Here is a 22,933-nt window from a genome sequence, read left to right on the forward strand (position 1 = left end):
TTTCATTACAATAAGATTTCTTCTTGCTTTAAAAGTAGATCTTGTTTCTTCCCAAATACAAATTTAAGTTCCCGGCTTCATGGGAATGAACTGTTAAGGCCAGAAGGAGTTATCACATCATCCCATCTGACTGCCTCTAGAGCACGGGCCAGTGGATTTCATTATGATTGCAACATGTTTTTCAGAAAGAACATTTAGTCTTGATTTGAAGACTTCAGGAGGGAAAATTCACTGCTCCCCTTGGTCATTTTTTCCAGTGGTTAATCATCCTTACTATTAAAATTTGGAGACTGAATTTAGGTTTGTCTGGCTTCTGCTTCCCGTCATTGGCCATTATGTTCTTTCTTTTGCTAATGAAATGGATCTGTAGTACCTACTATTTCTCCCTATAAAAGGTTGTGGTATGCAGTAACCGAGGTCACTTTGATTGATCACTTTTTTCATAGGCTAAACAGACTCAACTTTGGCATGGTGCAATGTTATTTTTTCCAGTTCTGTAGAAGAGAACCACAAAAATTATACATCCTCTACATTTTGACATCTTTTGAGGAATGGAAATGGGGCTGGTCTCATTGTTCCAGCCTCAGGCTCAACAGTAACATCTTTGCAGTGTACAGATGTCATGATTGTATTAGTCTGACTGGCTCAGCACTGCACAATAGGCTTTCTGTTCATTTACTTGCTGTTAGCTCTTTTTGCATTATCAGTTTTATGCACATTATGAAAGCTGTCCAGCACCTTTTGGATCCTGCTTTTCAGCTCTTGTTCCCTAACGAATTGTCACTTTTGGGTGTTATTCAAAGCTTGCTCTTAATTGCAAGTATTGCTAGGGTTCAAGCTGTAAGTGCTAAACAGCAAAGCAAGTTCCATGAGGAGTCATTAGAGTTGTTTTAGCTTCCCCTTCAACTGCTGTGAAGGGGTAAGGTAGCACTTAGTTCCTGGCTTCCATGAAGTTTAAAATTAAATGGAGGTTGAGACAATTTCAGTTCTCAGACCAGTGACTCATCAAAGTTGCTAAATGGTAGCCTTTTCCTTCAGTGTTTTGACCAGGAAATTGATCGCTGATTACGTAGAGGGAAACAATTGGAATCACATTCATCCCCAGCACCTCTACCAAGTAGAGTGGTGCTTGCTAGCCTTGCTGTCACTGGCCTGTATTGCAGCAGGGAGGAGGGGAGTGGATCTCAATGGCTGTCATTTGAGTACCTCTCATCAACTCTGAGCAGCCTCTGTTTGAGAGGGAATAAACAAACAACAATGCCCTTTTACAGGAAAAAGCGCGGATATGAAATCTGAGCTGTGTAACAAGTATTTGTAGTACCTATTCCATAGTACAGCTACCTAAATTAGATCTTTCTGTCCTGTGTAATTGCTTCCTCTGGGCCTTACCCTACAAGTCACTGTGGTGCCTCAGTGCCTACTGCCTGGAATGGGGTCTGAAAACAGTCAGGATCAAGCCTTTTGTTTAGTCGGGATGTGGCTGTTTTTAACAGAAGCAGCCCAAGGTAATTTGTACCTCCGTGTGTAATTGTGTTTATACAGTAATCAATTGCTGTGTGATTTTAAAACACTTAATCCAGTCGGGGGGGGGGGGGGCGAACAAGGAAAAAGGTAATAATTTAAAACAGTTTAGAAATCCCTGTCAAGGACGAGGGAGAGGCTAAAAATGGATTTTTCTAATCCATCACTCTCCTCATCGAAGTAACTCTCCTTTCATCTGCTGCTTCCTCTGCCTTAGAATTGATGACCTGGGCATAAATAAAATATTGTTCCTATTTATTATCCAGGGAACTGCCAGGGATGAAGGACAGTGAATCATCAGGGGGGGTTGCTGCAACTGCTGCAAATCCTGAACAACTGGAGCATGGAGTTGATTAGGTCTGAGCCTTCCTGGGTTTGCTGTGTCAGTTGTTGGCCCTTGCATTTGGAAGAGGAGGAAATGCCAGCAGGTTTGGGGGCTTCCTGATAGGGTGAGCTGCCCTATGCACTTCCCATGCAGGTGTGCACTTTTAATCTGATTTACAGCTTTCAGAACAAGCCCAGGAAAAACTCAGGAGTCTTGAGCTGAGACCTCTGGTTTAATGTGTAATTCGGTCACACGAGCACAGGGGCCACTCTGGGGGGACTTTCACCTCCTGCCTCTTGGGAAGAAGACCCTGGCTTCTCAGGAGGAGTTCCTTGTGATACTTTCTATTGCAGTCTCATTTTATAGTATCAGAAAATGCTGTCAGAGGGCTTCATACCTGTTTTAGGACAGCTGATAACGTCTGCCAGCAAGAAGCAGATCTCTCTGAGACATTGGCACCTCCTGGAGCGGGGCCTCAGCATTGTCTGTTGGAGGTGTTTGGCCCAACAGTTTTTCTCATCCAGCAGAACTGAAACGGCCAAGGAGTAAAGCTTGAGTGCACAAGCAGACTCCACCCAGAGTCTCCTGTCTTAAAATACACAGTGGTTTTGCATAGAAATCACAACTGTTAGAATAAGTAGCAATAACAGAGGTAGAAACTGAGGCTGTCTTAACCTGGAATTTAAAGATATCCAGTGATTTCTCCTTTCAGCAGTGATTGTCATGGAAGGAATGAGTTACAATCAGATTTAGCTTAGCTGCTTGTAAAGTGTCTCAATCATGAACACCTTGATTCCAACCTAGTTCCGAGAGGGAGGCTGGTGAGAAATGAAGGTATGGGTACATGTGTGAAAATGTGTCAGATCTATAGGAGGATGGGCCTGCCCTGCACTCTGATGTGGCCAGGAGACCTCAGTGTCTGGGGACCTGTCCTCTGGCACACACATTCTTGTTTGACTTCCATAGAGTACACATCCACAGTGATAAAACAAATTTCAGTACCATGGTGCTTGTTTCATAGTAGAGACAAGCATTCAGAATTAAACAACAAAGGATAACGTTTGATGAACCTTCTCAGCAGTAAGGTGTGCATATGGTGGCTTCATCTCACTGCAGTAGTTCTTGTCCACGCCTGCTGCCTAGGCAGATCTGCTTTTGCTGAAAAGCAAGTCTGCTCTCACTGTCACCATTGGTGCTATTGTGAGCTTAGTATTAATGGAATACAGTGTTCCACTGATAGTCACTGTTGTGCTGCAAATGAAATAACTTGTTGCATTAGCAGTTTCCATCTTCCACCCCAGTTCTGGTTTGTGTTTATCTCTAAAACCCATGTAGTAGCAACAGTTAATATGGAAAGAGAGGGCTTTACCCTTCCTGCTTCCTCTCCTGTTTAAAATGACTGTTGAATGCTTTGAGCTGGCATCAAGCTACAGGAAGACATCAATGCTCAAAACTGGGGCAGAAATTCCATAGCTGCTCCTGTGGCAATGGTAGTGTACACCCCACAAGAATATGACGACCTGGTCAAAGAACTTGATGCTAAATTCCCTCTGGTAGATCCTGAATTCTTGATCTGAAGTGGGGGCATGAGGCAGCTGTGCTCCTCTTCTTCGCCTGCTCTGCCCAGTGCTGTGTTACTTCAGGAATGGATTTTCCTTTGGCAGAAGGAAACTGAATAGCAGAGGAAGGGAGCAGTTGCTCCCTGATGCAGAGCCCATGCTCCCTGCTCTCCTGGGCTCCATGGCTCTTAGTCACACACATCTGTCCTCCTGCTTGGGCTGCAGAGAAGAGGGAGATCTCTTTCCTGAAGCTGCTCTGGTTTTATGTGCCCTCTAAATAAGTCAAGAGTAATTGCTTTTAGAAGTAAATACTACATCTGCTTTGTTTTTCCCAGTATTTCCATCCTTTTTCATCCTAAAGTCAAGTTTTGAAGCACAGCAGCAGCAGCTAGAGACCATCAAAATCACAAGGGAAACCCCAAAATATTGGGAAGTTTTATAGAAGTAATAAATTTGCTTTATTTCTTATTTGCCTTCCGTTGTTTGTGCCTTTAGCATTCACATTTTGAAACTTCGCTTTGAAGTCTCTGGGCTGGAAACACAAAAGTAAGAGCAGAATCCAGGAGCCCAGGGTTTTAATAAGGAGGCTGAATAGCGCAGGCCTCACGACAACATGATGAGACTTAACAGCGTTGTGTTTGAACTGAGCCAAGGTCTGGAGGGAGAGAAGAGGACAGAGCAGTTTGCAGCTACTTGCTGAACTTTGACATGCTTTATAGAGCTTTGCTCAGGCTTTAGCTTAGCAGCATGGTAAGTTGTGTTAGAAATCTGTGCACTTGGGGAAAATCAAACCCCTTAGTTTTGGCCAGTCTGTTTCTAAAATACTGATCTTCATTAATTGCAAGGCCTCAGAAGAAACCTCTCTTGTGCAGTTGGGATATAAAATTTCTCTTTGAACAAAATCTCTTGCTCTATCCTCTGATGATAATGGACAGTCATACTGCCACATGAATTAATAACTGGGAATCTGCTCCTGGATTCTGACCCATTTAAATCAGATTGTAGAGCCTATCTGCCTGGAAGCAACACAACCCCATTGGAGCATCAGTGTCACCTTCGTGTTGTGCTGACGTGTGTTGGAGAAGCGCTTCAATGATCAGCACAGAGCAGTGTTCCATGGATTGCTTCTGATGGGATTGGGCTTCTCTACGGTCCTGCTTGTTTTCTGTCTTCCTGAGCAGTATCGATATGACAGAGGTGGTGCTACAGAGTGTGCATTGAATGTCCTTAGTGGTTCATGACACCTCTTCTTTGGCATTTTTTTTGAAGTCTTGTCAATGGTGTTGATTTTCCTTAGTTTCAGCTCCTAGAAACATGTAAAGATGAGAGAATCTCTCTTAAAGTCCTTATTTAAAAAATAAAGAAATAAAAGTCAATTATTACTTAAATTTGCCTGAATTTTGAGCAAAGCTGAGTATCTTAGGGAAAAGGAGGGGGAGGCTGGCATAAGGTACCAGAACACTTGGATTTCAGAGCACAGCAGAGTCCGTGACGTGAAAGCTGCATGAGTGCTGAAGGGCTCCTGTAGGTTTGAGTTGGGCTGAAGATGGCTTCGGCTGGTGGCGGCAGCTAAACTCAGCCTCTTTGGAAAGTCTTCAGTCTCTTCTGGTTGTGGCACAGGGGACAGAAGCATTGGGCCCAGCTCACACAGCGTTGCTTCAGTTGAAACAGTTCCAAGGGGTAAAGTTTCTCCTCTTGCATGCAAAGCAAGAATTGATTCTTTCCCCATAAAAGTGGGATGTAGCAGAAGTGTGAGGTGCTTCAGTCACTGACAGTTCACACCATTACATTGACCTTTTCCCTGACAGCACCACCATCCAGCTTTTTCCAAGCAGCAGAGAATTTATTTCATGGGAGGCAGAGGTGATGCCAGCAGCGTTGCCTGATGGTATTTTTGTGGGTGTGTGTTCAGACCTTTTGCACTGTCTATCTGCAGTCTTTCCCCACCTATCCTGTGCACTGAAAGTGCTGAGTTGCTTCCCGTTAGGACAAAAGGCTCTTATCAGACACATCTCGCTCCTGTTTGTGTTGGGTGTAGAGGGAATGAGGGGGTTGAATGAGCACCTGCTGCTGCCAGGATGCAGGGTGAAAAACTGTAATAACATCTCCATGAGAAGAAACAAAAATGAAAGTAACATCTTTTATCTTTCCAGCCTGTGCATCTTCTTGCAGACTACATAATCTAAGACACAAACATGATGTAAAACTGCTTGGCTGTTTGTACAATGAAACACGACAGACTCATAGTTATTCACTCTGTATTTGCACAGCAGCAGAAACTGCTGGGAAATAAGGACATGCTGAATTAATTGAATTACTTCAGAGATGAGTTTGGTCCACTAATTCCATATCGACTTTGGGCTTTAAATAGCATTAAGGACCCATGTTAAAACTCAATTAAAACTCAGGAATGCAGTTGGAACAGGGTGAAGTCGCATCTGTGCACAAGGTGGAATAATGGAACTGGTTCCCTTGACATGGGTCTGTATCCCGCATAATCAGAGCAAAATTGAATCTCAGTTTAATCTTATCACTGACTGGCCTTTCAGTGAGGAAGAACAAGATGGAATTAGTGAACCCTGAGGAGGTCTCTCTAGTATGTGAGGATACAGGGAACAAGCAATTGAACTTGTGCTCCCTTGGGAAAAATGCGAATGTGATGCAAGCAGATGGCTGAAGTGGCTCATGCTGTCTAGGGCAGATCCCAGAATCTACAGCAGGTATTTCTGTAGTCCTGTTTTCCCAACTTCATTCCCACTGCACAGTGATGCACAAGTAATCTCTGTAGAGTCATCATGCACCTAGTGCTGTTACCAGGCAGAGTGGTTCCTCTAAACTCATTGCAGGACTTATCTTGTAAATGAAATAACTATAGCCATAATTAACAGGGCTTGAAAGGTGCCATTAAGGCAGAGCTTTCTGTGTGACGTTGCCTGTTAGGTGGAATAGCAGTTGAGGGGAATTGGGATTAAGTGCTGGAGGGAGTAGGATGAGTGTGAGGAGAGCCTGTGTTTTGTAGCGTATCTTCATGTGCAAACTCATGTGCACTTGTGTTGACATCATGCTTTGATCGTACTTGAAAGGTCTCTTCTCCCTGTTCAAATGGTATTTTATGAGGACATCTCATCCTTAGATGTTTAAGGGTTAAATCAGCAGCAAGAATAGATGAATCTTGTCATCAGCGTTGTGCAAATAACTGTAGTAACTTAAAAACACAAGTTGTATGTCTAAGTGGGAAATAAGGGATAATGGAGCTATTTCTGAACAGATCAAGCTTTCTGACATGGATTTCAGTGTCTCTTAAACCTGGGAGGTTTTAATACTGTTTCTCCTACTCACTGAATAGCTCTGTTCCAGTGGGGACATCGCGGGCCCAGAAAACATGTCCTTTTCCTGAGGAGTCCAGACAGCCGTGGTCAGTTGGCTTCTCCTCATGCTGCCGCTTCGCATTGCCTGGGATGTGCTGACTGCTGTTGATCTCCAGCAGTAGCTTTGGGCCCTCTGTTCCTGTCTGTGTCCTTGCAGTGAGAATTATTTGTAGCTTTCAAGTACATAGTGTGAAGGGGCCCGCTCTGTGCCTTCTTCCTCTTGAAGCTCTTTGGGACCAATTGCCTTTTCCTTTTTGTTGTATTGGTTTGTTAAAAGGCTGCCAGCTGGATATAGGTAAGTGGGGGCTTTCTCTGCTGCATGCTGCAGAGAACAAGCATCAGTCTGTAGCCATTTAGTCCTGGCAACTGCTTCCTATCTTTCCAGATGATTCCAGCCAGCTCTTTTTGTGTTTAGCCTATTGTCGAGTGCCGTCACAAAGACTTGGGGTATTAATCCTGTCATCCGTTCAGTGTTTGGAACTGCTGAGTGGGCTGCACAGTGAATGAGAAGCTGTAGGTGCTAGGAAAAGGGGGAATGGTGTGTAGGTGTGTTTGGAGCACATTCAGAATCTGTGCTTTTCCCTGCACTGTTTGAATGTGACAGTTTCCTTCTGTGTCTTCAGCAGTCCCCAGTAAGGCAAATGCAGCAGTGCAAAGGTCTGATGGTGATGGGAAGGCAGGGGGAACATGAAACAGGCTGGAGTGATGGAGGGGCATAGCCCCTTCCCTGCACACATGTGTGGTTGCCTGTGTGCTGTTGCTTCGCTGAAGAAGGCTCTGAAGGAGTCACATGTCTTGCTCAGAGCAAACAGAGTTCTAGATTCAGCACTCTAGGTTTGAGGCCAGAATATAATATAATGACTAAACCAACATGACAGCTCCCAAGGTCAAGGTTGTTGAATATATAAGGTTTCAGCTTTGAGTCTTGCAGGCTGAGTCCATCTCTAGTGAGCAGAATGTGACCACCACAAAGGAGCTGGCACTTCTTGGATGCTGGCTGCATGTTGCACTTCCTTCTGCAGCAGATCTGGATTAACAGCATCTGTGAAACCCAAACCCCCTATCCTGCAGACTGGCTCTCACTAGAGCTGCAGTTCTGCACCCTGCTGCTTTGCCAGCAAATTTAGCTTGAGAACTTTGTACTCTGAATGACTTTTGTCTGCCCCCATACTGTGATTATTAAGTAGTCTGTGTGATTGCCCTTTAAACTGGATCCATGATATGGTACAAGGAGGAAAAGCTATTTCCCTCAAACCCACCCACCCCCTGCCAAAGTATTTGTTTTTAAAGATAATGATTTCACAGATCTAATTTGGAATCAGCACAGCTGAGGAGGCCATAATGAGTGTAAATTGGGTGATAGGAACTTCTGAAACCAGAGCAGCTGCCAAAGGCATCTTAGCATGGAGCTTCTGCTGCAACGAGAGACAGCTTGGCAGGCAAGGATCTGCAGCCAAATAGCTGACTCCAGGCTTGTGGTTTCCCACCTGGGTGCTCAAATCAGCACTCCTTAGGCCGTGCAGCCTTTAGATGCCTCCGTGCTGAGGAGAGCACCCAGGGGCAGGGGAGGTTTTTGAATGTGAGTAGTCAGGAGGAATAAGCCGTTGTACATTGCACATCTCAAAAGCTTGTATTGTATTTTAGAGGGCTCAGGAGGATGGAGAGGGAGAGTTTTGTTGCTGGCATATACAGATGTGTTTCCAGCCAGACACTGAGCATTAGCAGTGCAGAGAAAACTATGTGCTTGGGCTTTCAGTGGGAAACAACAACAAAAAAACCCTTTCCGTTTCTTTCATCTGGTAAGTGATGCCAGGAGCTGCTGTTCTAGAGAATAAGAAGTCTGGATTTATAAACATGCCTATGAGATGCACCTTTGAACGTGCGTTAAGGAAATCTACGTGGGGAAAATGCATAGCATAGAAAGTAGGTCTTACTGCTGTCACTGTTCAGTGGAAGCCAAGTGTGTTGTGGCAATCTCTGTGTGATTCTTAATAAAACCCCAGCAAAACCAATGAAAAGGAGATCTGTTTGTGTACAAATACACCTGTTTCTTCTGATTTCCTAGTGCCCGTTACAGCATGTGCCAAATTTTCTGGAGTGCCAGAAGGAAAGGAGCATCTCCAGAAAATGCTGAGGTTACAACACCCAGATAAAACCTGCCAGTGCTACCTTTATAAAGACACAGTCAGTTCAGCCTTGGGAAGAGCAGCTGCACTGGAGAGCTTGAGGTGGTTGCCAAACTTCTTTCACTTTTTTTATATGATTTGCCAAATCCTTAGCTAGCTGGAGGGTGAATATTCAGACAGGCAGCAGCATTGAAAGCTGAGCAGTGAAAAGTTCTGCTTGGGCAGGAGAGAATGAATGTGATTTTTTTGCAGTGACTGCCCTTAGATATCTGAAAACACTGGCTTGAGCTGGAAGGAAGGGCACCTCTGAAAGGATGCTACTGTCCCTGGGGTGGGGAGCTGGAATAGCGTCCAGTGAGCCACAAACGCAAAGCTGATGGGTTTGGTTTTGTTGTTTATTAAAGACAGGCCTTTGTACAGCAGTAATGGAAAATCCTATTTCTGTACCAATAAAAGCTTTGCTCCCGTGGTTGTTGTTATTGGCAAACTTGGTCACTTTGGTGTTTATGGAAAAGTATTTACTGTGAAGGACTGGATGGTTAACAAGCTTCATCTGCTTTCATTTTGCTTTGATGGCATGCATGTTGCTGTGGGAACATCTTATTCATCGCTGTCCCCCATCAGCAGTCCATCCCACTAGGCTTCTACCTCTCTTCTGCAGCATGAATAGCTGATGCTCCTGCTGTTTGCTGTAGTAAGGTAGAGCATTGCTTGGGTCTGGTTTGGACTCTTTTTCTGTCCTGGGGGGCATTGGCTTTGTGTCAGTTCCTACTTTACCACACAGGAGGCTGAAACAATGCAGTGTGTGTTTTGTAACAGGCTAGACCTAGTTGGCATGTGGGGTATCAGCCAGCTGACAATAACTCAAGTGCTGCAGAAGGATTAAAAGAAGCTTCTCTAATAAATGCAATTACACAAACATGCTTGAGCCATGTGTCCTGTTTAATTCCTTCCCAAGAAAACAGGCATTCCTCAGGGCACTGCTTTTGTCTGAGTGAAAGAGATAGCCAAGTGCCTCAGGCATCCTCCCTGAATCCAGAGTGCCTGTTCTGTGCCCTGGGTGGCAACCAATTGCTGAGCTTCAGATTCCTCTGAAGAATAGTTGTTCCTCCAGGAGTGAGTCAAGTTTTTTGCCAGGCAGTGACTTTATAGCTGGCAGAACCCTTGCTGCCATTCAGACCTCACAGGCAGCTTTCACTGCTGGCTGTGGCTCCCTGCCTGCACCCCCCTTGCTATTGCGTTTGCCAGAGGTGCCTCTGCTATGTGGTAGGGAGCTTTTTGCATATGTTCTTGCAATTTGGGATCTTCCAGTGGGCCTTTGCCACTTCTGGATTGTACCTAGACACCAAGAAGGGCACCAGGGTAAATGCTGTGACAGGCTGTACTTGCTCTGCTGTCAGGGCAGGTTTAAGTCACACCTTTAATGTGTTCTGTTCTCTCCTGCTGGTGAGTGAATTTTCCATCTCTGCCTTTCACACGAACATTGCTTATGGTGGAGAGAACGTCTTACAAGCTGTAAGCCCAGGCAGCACCCAAGAAGTGCTTGCTGGAGCTAATGGGTTGGTGCCCCAGCTTTAGGCATTAGAACCGTTATCTGGAAACACGCAGCAGCCTTCTCAGTGTGAAGGAAGCAGCTGATGAATGCAGACGTATGTGGACATAAGAACTGGGGTCCAGATTATCCACAGGCTTGCTGGCTCCCAGGCATGACTTTGACTTTGAGGCTATGTAGGGGTGAATCCGTAGGGCTGACAGAATGAGATGGCTTGGGAAGGGCAGGGACACCACAGATACTGCTTCGTGTGATGTGGGAAGAGCACATTTGTGTTGCCCCAGGTTTAGGTTGCCCTTAACTAAATAGATGATTAGTCTTAGTGGTCCAGGGAGGGAAAGGTAAAACCTTGAATGTTTATCTAGTCTCTCAAAACTCTGACTCCCTGCTTTTAAGAGTGTTTAGTCTGAAATCATCACTCATGTGTAGAAGCAGAGGTTTTAAGAAAATCGTTAAATATTGCAAGGTTTCTGGTAAGATGCAAGGTAAATGGTGAAGTGGTCCAGAAGAGCTGCTCTTTGACTTTCCCAGCTCCTTGCATACATGCGCTGAGGTGTCTCGTAATCTTGTATACAGCGAGCAACTGTGCTCTTGCTCAGAAGCACCAAGTGTTTCATTCAGTGCATGCTTGTCAGAGCACATAAAAAGTGCAGGTAGCACTTGCTATGTGTGAGCCAGCTCTTGTAAGCAAGGCACCGTGATGGGGTAATGTTACAGATATGACACAGTGGAGCCTTCTGGCTCTTGGAAGTGTCTTGCCAGGCTGGCGTTTCCCTGCTCCCTTTGAAGCACTGCCTTTTCATGGTGATGCTATAAGATCCTGAGGAAACGTGAGGCAAAGACGATGTGCCATGACTCATAATTATCCGGTGTGGTTGTGTTGCTGTGCCATTCTCTGTTGTCCATGTTCATCTCTATGCAATTGTATCTCATTGTGTGTTTGGATCCACTCCTGAAGATCTCCCTGGCATCAGTGGGAATATGAAGGGCTTGCAGGCACCTCAGCAAGGTTAAGGTCTTTTGTAAAATCACTAGAGTAGAGGTTGTGTTTGCACAGCACCTTGCACAAATAGGTCACAATCTCTCAGTTTGGTTCAGCATCCATCTGTGCAGTCTTCCTAAGGGGAGTTCACGTGCTGTCATATGAAGCAGCAGTGTTTCCAAACTGTGGCAGTGCAGTGGGAAGCCTCTGCGAGAACCTTGGTTTAACAAAGAGATCCAAATCAGTATTTGGGAGCAAGGCTGTGCTAGGGAGAGGTGAGGCAGTAGTGTGAAATTCATAAGCAGAACTGAACAGGTGATAACAGACACTGCTGGGATATAAGAGAAAAAATGGCTTAATTCTTGAAAGGTACATTGGAAATGCTGGTAGTACCAGCTGAAGTTCCCACTGGGCTGCCAGCATGCCTTGTGAAATAGGCAGGCATTAGAATTGAAGGCAGATGCTCCCTTCCTGACTGCAGGACAAGACCTCTGTTCATCAGTGCTCATCTCCTCCTGACACTTTGCTTTGTGCTTTTTCCATCTCGAAGACTCTAACAATGTGTGTTTCTCAGGCCCTGGCTAACAGTTGCTACAACTACCATTAATGCAGCCCCTTAGGGCAGGTCCTGGTTTAGCTTTTCTTCCATCAATCAGCCAACTGAATTTTGTTTTCTTGCCTTTCAGTCCTTTCAAGGAAGCCAAGGACGAGCATACCTCTTCAATTCAGTGTGAGTAGAACTTTGTACGTGTCACCTCTACGCCTCTAAGGATAGATTTAAGAAAACCCTTGTGAAGAAGAAAACAAAAGGATAGTCTTCCTCTAGAAAACCCCTGCCTAAGCCTTGGGAGCTTGCTGAAAATGGTTGGAGAAAGAGGCAGGAAATAACACTGATTCATATTTGATTTCATGTTGAGGTTTCAGATAAGCAGCTAGGAAAAGGTGGTTTTGTCATCATCAGGTTGAGAAATAAGAGCTAATGCATGAGTCATTCTCTTCTCAGAGAATGTAGTTGGGCAGAATAAATGTAGAGAATAAATTGTATCTAAATCTGAACTTACTTTTTAGAGCTAGCATAAAGACCAAGTGTAATTTTCCCAATAACTGAAAATAGTTTTGATGAGATCACTGTTGGGATGCCTTTGAGAAGAACTGCTGATTTCAGTTACAGTTTTCAATTTTCCATTTGGGAAAGTAAAAGTACCATTTTCTCAATTTGAAAATGAAAATCTTTCCCAAATGCGTAATTAGTGCAATTTACTAGAATGTTATTAATGTTCTCTTCAAAGCTTTATAGAACTTTCAGATGAATAAAAGATTCATTTCACCGTTTTCATTCTATTCTGAAAATGCAAAAGATCTTCATTTTGGTAGTCGGTATCCTGAACCTCCTGCCTGTGTTTTCAAATACTGCATTAAAATTGCTGTCAACTTCAGTGCAGCATTTTGATGTGCAAAGACACACTAATAGGGATCATCTCCCCTTCTTCCACAGAGTTAACGTGGGTTGTGGCCCTGCAGAGGAGCGGGTGTTACTAACGGGATTACATGCGGTTGCAGATATTTACTGTGAAAACTGCAAAACCACACTGGGTTGGAAATATGTGAGTATCACTATAATTTTTCCTGTGGACATCTTTGTTCCAGCCCTTTCTGAAGGTGTGTGTCTGGTAACGTGGTCCCACGGAAAGACCATTAACTTGGGAACCAGAAATGCAGGTTCTGGGCTGTAGCCCCATCTTTTTTCCTTCCTGTACTTCTTTTCTCTACTGTCTTGTGTTTGTTGCATTCATTCAGAGCAGGAGCTCTTTGTGGCTAATGTATGTTTCTTACTAAGAATATACACTGTGGGCCCTTGTTGTGGTGGGTGTCCCTTAGTGATACTTAATATAAATGTGAGGATAACATCAGTCAGCCATGTGGTTCATCTTGTCTTTTTTCCCAGACAATACCAGAATAATAGAATGATCCATATATTGTTAATCCTCTGTCCTTCCCACTGGAAATGTTGGTCATGAGTTTATTGAACATGAGCTTGTTTATTTGCTGTCTCTTGCTCTTCATAAATTTGGTTACCTTCAGATAAAGGCTTATGCTACAGTCTAATTTCTGCTTCAGGAGGCACACAGCAAACTTGTTTGTCAAGACATTTTGACCAGTGTCTAAACAAAGCATAGACAGAAATATTCTTTATTCTATCTGGCCTCTGTACAGAAATACTCTTTAATAAATCAATTGAAAGGCTATAAAAAGTAAAGCATCAATAATTGATGCGGTAGGAATCCATGCAGAACCACAGCATGGATCTCACAAATGGAAAAGGACACTAAGTACAAAACTGAGGTTACTGTAAAACAAAACACAAAATGTGAATATAGCAGTAAGCCCAAGCCTCCAGTGGCTTTTTCCAGGTGCATTACAGAACACCTGAGCAGAGCTGAACTGCTTTTGAGGACGCAGCCTCAGTAATGGGAGTCCCTCCTGGCTGGAGATCCCACAGATTTTCTCTCTTCTGCAGTTCTGCAGTGGTGAAGCATTGTGTGTCCCTGCGAGCATGCATCTCTGTAGGGGGAGTCCTTGTGGCTTGGTGCCCGATTGCTCCATTTCCACACGAAGTTTCCACCTGGAGTTTTTCACCTCAGAGAGGGGTGGGTTTTGTCACTGATGATTCCTAAATCATAGTTCAAGGAGCAGTGGGCATTGGCCTACAGGAGGCTGCACATTTACGTGGTGCTGATTGTTCCTTTGTCCAGCCTGTAAAGATGCCTAGAAGCAGGATTTAAGATCCTTCCAGCCTACTTTTCCTGAAAGCCAACAGGAGGACCTGCAGTTTGAGCATTTTACACTGTAAACAAGGCTAAGACTTGTACCAGCATTCCTGGATCTGATCTGTAACTGTGCATTTACCTTCAGATATCATCTTGATCTCATTCTTTCTCCTTTTGTTTTTAGGAACACGCTTTTGAAAGCAGCCAGAAGTATAAAGAAGGCAAATACATCATTGAACTAGCTCACATGATCAAGGATAATGGCTGGGATTGAATGGGAAGAGCCCAGCCCTACCAGCGTGTAAGAGAATGCCATCCAACCGAACATTATATCCAAGAGTGAGAGAGTGACTGAACGCTTGGTTCCATGCATTTAGAGGCTCTGCAGTTTGGGAGCGTCTTCACACCCTTCTCCATCTTTATTGGTGACTGGCCTCTAAATTTCTGTCTCTCTGTCTCTTTGCTTTGTATCTGTTTGTGAGTTGACCCTGGCTGCTTCTCTCTCTGTTCTGGCGTTGGCTAACAGAATGCACCGAATGCCCAACAGCCATTCCATGTTGACGAGTGTTTGAGTACAAACTGAAGTTGGCTCTGTGGTGGCATTTTATCAGAAGGTCTCGGTGCGAGAGGAAGACCTGAGTTTTGGGCAGGAGAAGGTGATAGGGGGTGGGGAATGGGCCTAAAGGGAAGTCGTCAGAAGTTGAAGCTGTACTTCTCCTTTAAGTCCTGGTTAAACGAGGCTTGAAACTATCTACTTGTCTAAATGGACAGAAAAATACCTCACGGCTGCGTTCTCTCCAGGTGATAAAACCGCTGCTCCATCGGTGGAGCTTCAGTCCACGGTGGCTGAGCACAAGTCATGAGCAGTTCCCCCCGCGAGCTGATCACAAATCTGTGTTTTGTTTGCCATTTATGAACTTGTCTTCTTGGGGGGAGGACGTGAAGGCTGGAGAGATTCCCTGCCTCCCATTTCTCTCGCTGGTTCAGGGTAGGTAGGCCAAACATCCCAACAGAACACAGCTGTGGGGAGCGTCCTCACTGCTGGAGAAACCAAATCCTGACTCTTGACCCTTCAGAGAGGACGAGAAAACCACTTAAGGCACAAGGGGGTGGAGCTGCAGCTTAGAAGGTATGACGGGGGGAAAACCAGCATGTGTTAGGCAAGAAAGGGGAAATCACGTAGAGGAGGATGGGGACAAACTTAGTGACACAGGGTACTTTTTGATTTCCTGGCCTCCACTGAGCATCCCTGGGGGTCTTTTACCAATCCTTCATGAGTGCAAGTGGGAAAACGCTGTTACAGAATCTGTATCTTAAATCCCAGGCCACAGCCATCAGCTCCACTCTTGGAGCCTGTTAAAGAACTGGTGTGAGTGTGGGGAGAGGAGGGAGCAGAGGGGCCTGGTGGCTGCAGCCGTGTTGCACAGGTGGATATTTCAAGCCATGAGGTATCCTCCCCAAAACCTTCCTCCCTTTTCCCACTCCCAGAAGCCTGTTGCAGGCACAGTGGGAATGGGAAAGAAGAAAAGAAATTCAACCCCTGGAATTGTCTATGCCTTGGAAGTCAAAGGGAAGGGGTAAATGTGGGCATCACAAATGCAAGGGGCAAGTCCTTCCCGTTTTAATGTTTTCATTTTAATTACTGTGGACCTTCCCGAGGTGGTCAGTGGGGAAGGGGCAGTGTGTGTGTGAGAGGGGAGCTGTGTTAAGACATAAATGACAATGTGAAGTTTGCTCTGCAACAGTCCAGCCAGTATCTGGTGCATAACTAAAGACTATTTAACTGCGTTAGTTTTGTCTCTCTGAGTGAATTTTCTTTTTGTTGGTAGAATTTTTTCAAGTAGGTTAATCCATTGGGGGAAATCTTTCTTAATCCAGAAGGAAAGAGTATTGTGCAGGGGTGCGTAACTCCTTATGAAACTGAAGCTTTGGAGCTGTAATCTGTTCCCACTTGCCCCCACCCCAGGAGGCTCTCAGTTGGCTGGGGGCAGCAGGATGGAGGGCTGGTGCTGAGAAGGTAATTTGCTGTTAAATGACGGGGATGTGAGCAGAGATGCTGCCTGGGGATCAGGGTGGAACTTAAGTGTTGGGTCTTTGTGCTGAAGCCCAAACCTGGTGGCCCATGTAAGCAAAGACCAGTTTTTCTCTTGAACCACTTTCTTTCCAGCCTTGGAGAGAGAAGTGAGATGGAAGCTGGCCACGGCTCCTGCAGGGGATGGGCTTTGCTCAGATGTGGCTAGTCTGTTAGGAGGTGGCTTCTGCCTTCACCCTTTCTGCTGGGGCTGTGTAACAGTCGCTTCAGCTTTTGTTTCTGATGGTCTCTGCTTCCATCATCCACACTGTCTTCAGTGATAAAAATCTAATAGCAGTCAACAATTCTGCAGTACCCTCGATCTTGTTGACTTTGGCACTGACCTGGTCCCATTGTCCTGTCCTTTGGTTGGTGATCCAGGACAATCTATTGGGGTCTGACTAGTGGGAAGTCATCTGTGTTCTGTGAAGGTCTCTTCAGGTCTCCCCAGATAAGTAGCCTTCAAACAGGTCTGGTTGGAGCTGGGAGAAGTAAGGGATAACCCCAAATCATTAAGATGAGGTTGAGAAGAACACACAGGGGCGCAGGGTTTTATGCTGGTATTTAGACTGAATGCATATAAAAAAGAGATATAAAAGGTAGGCCTGTCCAGAGGACTGCTCTGAGAAAGAACAGTTACTGCAGAAAGGTACCAGATGTAAATGTTTTAATCCATATATGTGGGACAAGAAAGGATGGTGATCCATCAGATCAGGCTGGTTTTAACTGTTCAGAGGGGTTACACTTTCAGTGGCAACCAGTCTAAGCTTGAACATGGCAAGATCTTAATCTGGTTTTAATGAGTTTTGTCACATCAGCATCCAGAGATTCACACTTGCTGGGAATCAGTCCTTAAGCCCTGATAGGGGCTGTGTCTGTGAACATCCCCAGTGCACCCAGATACTTATGGATAGAGTGACTTTCATACACTGTACAGGGAGATAAGGAAAAACAGGCTTGTGAAGCTCATTGGCTTCTCTACTATGTGTCCATTGAATATGAAGTACTTTTTAATCCTCTGCTAACTCATCTGTTACTTGCTGTATTAAGACACATGGCAGTATTGGGAGCTGGTGACCAGACAGGATGATGAGATCTGTGTGCTGGTAGCTGCCACAGTCTGCGCGGGCTCAGCTGATGACTGGTAGAGTGATCTATTCAGAGCATAACCAAAGAACCTCAAGAACCTCGCTATCTGCATCCTTGTGACCCTGTGGCTTGTCTGCAGCCTGTTTGTTACTATCTGGGGTGGGCAAGGTGGGACCGTTTCCAAGCTGGAGATGTGGCCCACGAAAGCTGCCTCCTTGGGCAGGCAGTGCCTGAATGGAGAGCACCAAGTGCCCATGGTGCTGCTTCCTGTGGTTGGTATCCTCGAGAACACATGAACAGCAGTGAGATTTGCTTTTATTTTATGTGGCAGCCTCGTCTCTGGCAAGCTGCATGGACCCTTGAGTTTACATGACCCTGTCCACCCCAAAGCTCAGACTTGAGCAGGTATTAAATTGTTTTGCTGTGGTGGATTAGCTGGTGTGAAATCCTGACCCCTGTAATAAATATACAGATAATAATGTATAAAAAGCAGGAAAAAAAAAAAAAAAGAACCATTATCTTGTGAAATACACTTTTGTAAATAATATTTAATTTAAAAAAATAATATATTTGGTGCTGTTTTCTCAGAGTCCCTCCCTGAGAGCACTTTTCTGTTGTTTATAAATGATACTGTTTCCTTCTGTATTTGTTGGAAAATATGTTTAAAGGGAAACAAAAAATCCTAATACACGTTGTCCTCTGAAGTCGACCCATTTTTCCTCTGGAGGTGGCAGGAGAGGGGAGCCATTCCCGCTTCCATCTGGCAGAACTGGTCTCCAGTGCAGGCAATGGCTGGGTGAGGGCAGGAACTGATGTGTGGGTTGGGAGGCAGCTGCAGGCGCCTGGGGGATGCTCCGGTGTCTGCAGTTCTGTGCTGGAGCAGCTTCTGTCCTCTGACGGCCTGAGCCCTGGGTCACCTCGTGCTCTCACCGCAGGTGCCAGGGAGGCTCCGTCTGGGCACAGCTTGCTTGAGGAGGAGACCTGGTTTGAATGGTCTGGGCCTGACATTTTCTCTTGCACCAGTATTGGCTGGAGTGAGGTAGATACCAAGGCTTAGAAACCAGGCTTGAGCGTAAGCTGCAGCCTCTGCATTGCTGTTCCAGTTGCGTGGGGGCAGCAGGGGTGGAGGGTGGAGATGTTTAAGTAGTCATTGTTTTTAAACTAGAAGTTCAGTCTTTGGACGTGGGTCCTGGTTTTCCCTTGGATTCTTTCCTTGTTGTTGGTTTGGGGTTTGGTTTTTTGTTTTACTTTAAACCAGGCTGCTACATCCCAGACTAGAGTCAAAGTTTACCTCTGGCAGGAAAGGGGAGTTTGTTTTGTTTTCCTTTCTGTCTTTAACTTCCCTCCTTCTCCCCCTTCTTTGTTTTTAATTCATTGGGTCTCTTGTTTATCCCAAAGTGGACCAACAGCACAAGCCACTGAACCGTGTTTTGCTGAGCAAGGAGCTGGTTTCAGTGCTGAGTGACTCTTGTTGCACGCTCCTCAGTTCTCTGGGTTTGGTGCACATGATTTCAGAAGACACAGGAAAAAAGAAAGCAACGAAATCTGTTGTTCTTGTGATGATCAAGCAAGAACCTTCTCTGCCTGCGGGTTTCTAACTGGTGTGTGAGTGCTAATCATGCATTTCACTGCACCTCCTTCTTTTGGGAGGAGCATCATGTTTCATGTGAACCAGTTCTGGGATGAAGAGATGACACCCAAAACCCGGCTGGGTAAAGAGGTTGGTGAGATCCAGAGCTCAGCTCAGTGGCAAGCAGCTCTTCTCATCGGGTGAGAGGCTCAGAAATGAAGTGTTCAGAAAGAACTGTTTTAGCTGGAGGTTTTGCAGGATCCTGTTCAAAAAGAGGGGAAACAAAATCATCTCGATTTCAGAAACAAGAAACCAATATATTTAAACGCAAGCAGAATGGCATTGTGTAAGGTACAACCACAAAAAAGCTATTCTCATAGTTACGAACTGTGTGTATCCTTTGGTTTGTTTTTCATAAGGAAATGGGAATGCTTTCCCCACTGACAAAGCTAAAGGACAATATTTCCAATACCAGCCTGTCTATGGATGCTCTTGTGTTTACAAATTGTGTACAATTTTATTTCTTTGATCTTCATTTTTTTGGTTGGTTTTGGTTTTTTTTGCATATTCTTTCAGGTCATTTGCTTCAGTAATAAATGCAACCGTTTGTTTTCAAAGAGTTGGGTTCCACCTTTTCATGTGTTTGTACCTTGTACATAGTTCTTCAGTATTAGAGGGAGGCTATTGTTTGTCATATTTACAATATGTGGTGGTGCTCATTTGAGGAAATAAAATTTTCAAGTACTAAACATGCTGCTCCATGTTTCTGTTGATCCCCTGTGCTGGGTGCACATGTGGCCTCTAGCCTTAAAGGAGTCAGTTTATCCTCTTCTCCAACGCCTGCCAGTCCAGAGCGGTGACCTGGCACAATCACTGCAGCACCTGGGGACTGTAGTCATGGGCAAGGATCCCGTTGAGCTGAGCAAAGAGATGATGTGGAGCCCGTGAAGTCTAGGATTTAGCACACGAGGAACCCACAAATGGAGCAGGAGATGTTAAACTGCTTCCCATGGATGAGGGGTTTTGTCAGCACTGTTGTACATGGCAGCACCCACTACAGTAGAATGGATCAAGTCTCCCCTGGGAGGGTGCTGAGGCGCTGGCACGGGGTGCACAGAGAAGCTGTGGCTGCCCCATCCCTGGCAGTGCTCAAGGCCAGGTTGGACACAGGGGCTTGGAGCAAGCTGCTCCAGTGGAAGGGGTCCCTGCCTGTGGCAGGGGTTGGAGCTGGAGGAGCTTTAAGGTCCCTTCCAACCCAAACCCGTCTGGGGTTCTCGTATTCTATGAAGAAATTCCCTATGGCCAGAAAACTCCCCTGGGTTTGGAAGTTTTGCTTGTTGGTAAAACTCACTGCGTAGCACCCTGTCTTGTTAAGGCATATGGCAGGAGATGCCTGTTATGGGTGAACCAAAGCTTTGGTAAAGCTGTCTGGCACGTTCGGGTGTTTGCAAGTCAAGCATCCACTGCAAGAGTTCAGCAAACAGGATTTTCCTGGTTGGATCCACGCTAGTCCTGAAGCAATGAAAATCTGTGTGGGAAGCAGAGCTTGTGCTTTGGAAGGAAGGAGGGCACACACCGGGGGTGACCCTTCAACACTAAAATACAGAGCAGTTCCGCTGAATAATGAAGGGAGCTTGTCCACCTCGGGTACAGGCTGTGACATCTCTACCCATCGCTTCTGCTGGCTGCAGCTGCAGCCTGCCACTGCTCACCTCATCTGGCAGCATTCACTTAGACACCAGAATCCCTGCTCTGCTCCCAGGTGAATGGGGAACAGCTTTTCAGGGTCACTGTGCCTGCAGCTCAAAAATCCATTTTCCAGATGGAAGCAGTGTTTTATTGGAGGTGGTTTGGGCTGAGCTGATGCAATCCCTCTTCATCCTAGTGCTGAAGACGGCTGGGACCTGTCCCCATGCCCTGTGCCAGTGCCTGGCCATGCCCTGTGCTGCCGCAGGCTGGCTGAGCGCCCTTAATTCCCCACGTGTCTGCAAAACCAACTCACCCCTCTCTATGGAGGACCTGGTGGTGCCAGCCGTGAGGTGCCCTGAACCCAGAGTGCAGCTCAGGTTGCAGCAGGAAAACCTGCACCTGAAGGGCTGAGGGGAGCCGGAGCAGAGCCTCTGTGGGAGGCCAGTGAGGAGCCAAGGAGGATCTGACTGTGAACCCCTGTTCATAGCGAGGGCAAACAGGGTCAGCTGCTGGGGCAGTCAATAGCGTTGGCTGCTTGACATGGGCTCAAGGTAACCTGAGTTCTTGGTTTCGCCAAAACCTGCATTTGCTGCCGTTGGCACTGGATGTGTGACCTGGGGGCTGCTGGTGGCATCCCTAAGGGATGGGAGGAGGATGGGAGGAAGGCCTCAGGGCTGGTGCGGGCAGCTCCTCACCACTGGGGCGTCGCTGGGCTTGTTCCTACAAACCCCTGGAGCTGCTGCACATGAGCAGCTGCTGCTGGGCCACTGGAAAAGCCCGAAGGTTCTGACCCTTCATTTCCATCAGGGGTGGTCAAGACGAGCTCCAGCAGGACAGCAGCAAACCAAGCACCCATGCCCATGTCCTGTGTGTGCAAGGAGAGAGGTTTGGTTTCCACTGCCCGCTAGGGTGAGGCCACAGGACAGTGTGGTCCAGCCTGGGATGGTTGGAACCTCCCATCACACCCTGTGCCTCGAGACACGGCAGGAAGTGATGGGGTGGAAGCCCAGTGCAGCTGTCCTGCCCCTGGGCCACCAGTGCCACAGCCCAACACAGCAGGCATGGAGGGTTTGGGCTCTGACCCTTGCTATTGCCTCCCATCTGCTGCGTGATCTGGAGAGGAAAATGGAAACGTTTCTGTCATGTTTCCCGACCTTCCCACTGAAACCTGCTCTGGGGCAGGACGCTGCCACCCTGTGCGGTGCGGGAGCAGAAATCCCTGCTGGGATGGGGAGGGAACCAGCAGCTGCTTATTCACCAACCCAACTGAGTGCATTGGCCATGGCACCTCACCGGCACCAAGCCACCGCTGCCTCGGACGTGAGCCCTGCCGGGAAATTCCCTCCCAGGAAAAGCAGTTTTGCTCAGTACTTCCCATCCCGAGCATCCGAGTGAAAGCAGGAGGGATGACGCAGAAGGAAAAGCCTCCAGCCCCATATAAGCCCCTTGGCTCTGGATGAAAGTAAATGGATGAAAGTAGCATGGAAGTGGAAAAACGCCAAATGTACAGCATGGCCGAGGGCTGTGCTTGCAGGGAAGGCGAGGAGCAAACCCCGCTGCCAGGAGGTGTTGGTGGTACCTGGGCACTGCGGCAGCATCAGGGTCTCCCCGCTCCCGGGGTGATTCCCAGCCAGGGTTCGGATGGGTTTCACAGGGCACGGTCGCTGTTTGCCAAGCGGGGCAGTGCCCTCCCCGGCTCGCATTAGATGTGTTATTAAACTGCAATTAGAGCACAGGCAAGCCAAAGCAAGCTATTAATAGCGGGGTGCAGATAAGCTGACTCAGGAGGCAGCAGCAGTGAGCTCCGGCTGCAGCTTCGCTGCTGTGAACTTGGCCCGAGGCTCCGCAGCGGGAGAGCAAAGTGGGGAGAGATGGAAGGAGGGATGGGGGGGGACAGGGATGGACCCTGGTGCATGGAGCCCCCTCCTCGGTCCCTGAGCTGCTGCCCCACGAGGTGCCGGTGCTGCGGGAGCCACCGGGACCTTCACCCACGGCTCGAGAAGGGGCCATAGGGAGCCCTGGGGCCGAGCGTGGGGCAGGTCCCGGGGCTGCCCCCAGGTCCCACCGGTCACAATGGGGTTGTCTTTGTCAGAAGGTGACCACGGAGCTGCAAACACAGCAGCGCTGGTGCCCGTTATCCCTGGCTCACGGGCATCGCTGCGCTCCTGCTGGGCTCCTGCCCCTTCCCTTGGGACACGGGAGCTTGGGGGGGGGACGGGGACGGGGACGGGGACGCTGCTGGTTCCTTCCCTGTTGTTTCCCTCATCCCTTTTCCCCCTTTCCCGGGTGAAGCGCTCAGGGCTCAGCCCCACG

General features: G+C 46.8%; 1 protein-coding gene across 2 annotated transcripts in view; it reads left to right on the plus strand.

The window, feature by feature from the left end:
- YPEL2 (yippee like 2) overlaps window positions 1–19,680 on the plus strand; it is a 37,925-nt gene extending 18,245 nt beyond the window's left edge. Inside the window, exons 3-6 of one of the 2 annotated variants that reach the window (XM_061368253.1) lie at window positions 12,120–12,163; window positions 12,929–13,037; window positions 14,386–18,400; window positions 18,760–19,680. In XM_061368253.1, the coding sequence (XP_061224237.1) occupies window positions 12,120–12,163; window positions 12,929–13,037; window positions 14,386–14,475 (243 nt within the window). In that variant the 3' untranslated portion in view covers window positions 14,476–18,400; window positions 18,760–19,680. The remainder of the gene's footprint in view (window positions 1–12,119; window positions 12,164–12,928; window positions 13,038–14,385; window positions 18,401–18,759) is intronic. The other variant, XM_061368263.1, reaches the window with a different exon arrangement.
- Window positions 19,681–22,933: the final 3,253 nt, after the last annotated feature.

This window comes from Neopsephotus bourkii, unplaced genomic scaffold (genome assembly GCF_033783945.1).
Source record: "Neopsephotus bourkii isolate Nb327-2 ecotype Australia unplaced genomic scaffold, CSIRO-AGI_Nbou_v1 NB_140, whole genome shotgun sequence".
Lineage (NCBI taxonomy): Eukaryota > Metazoa > Chordata > Aves > Psittaciformes > Psittacidae > Neopsephotus > Neopsephotus bourkii.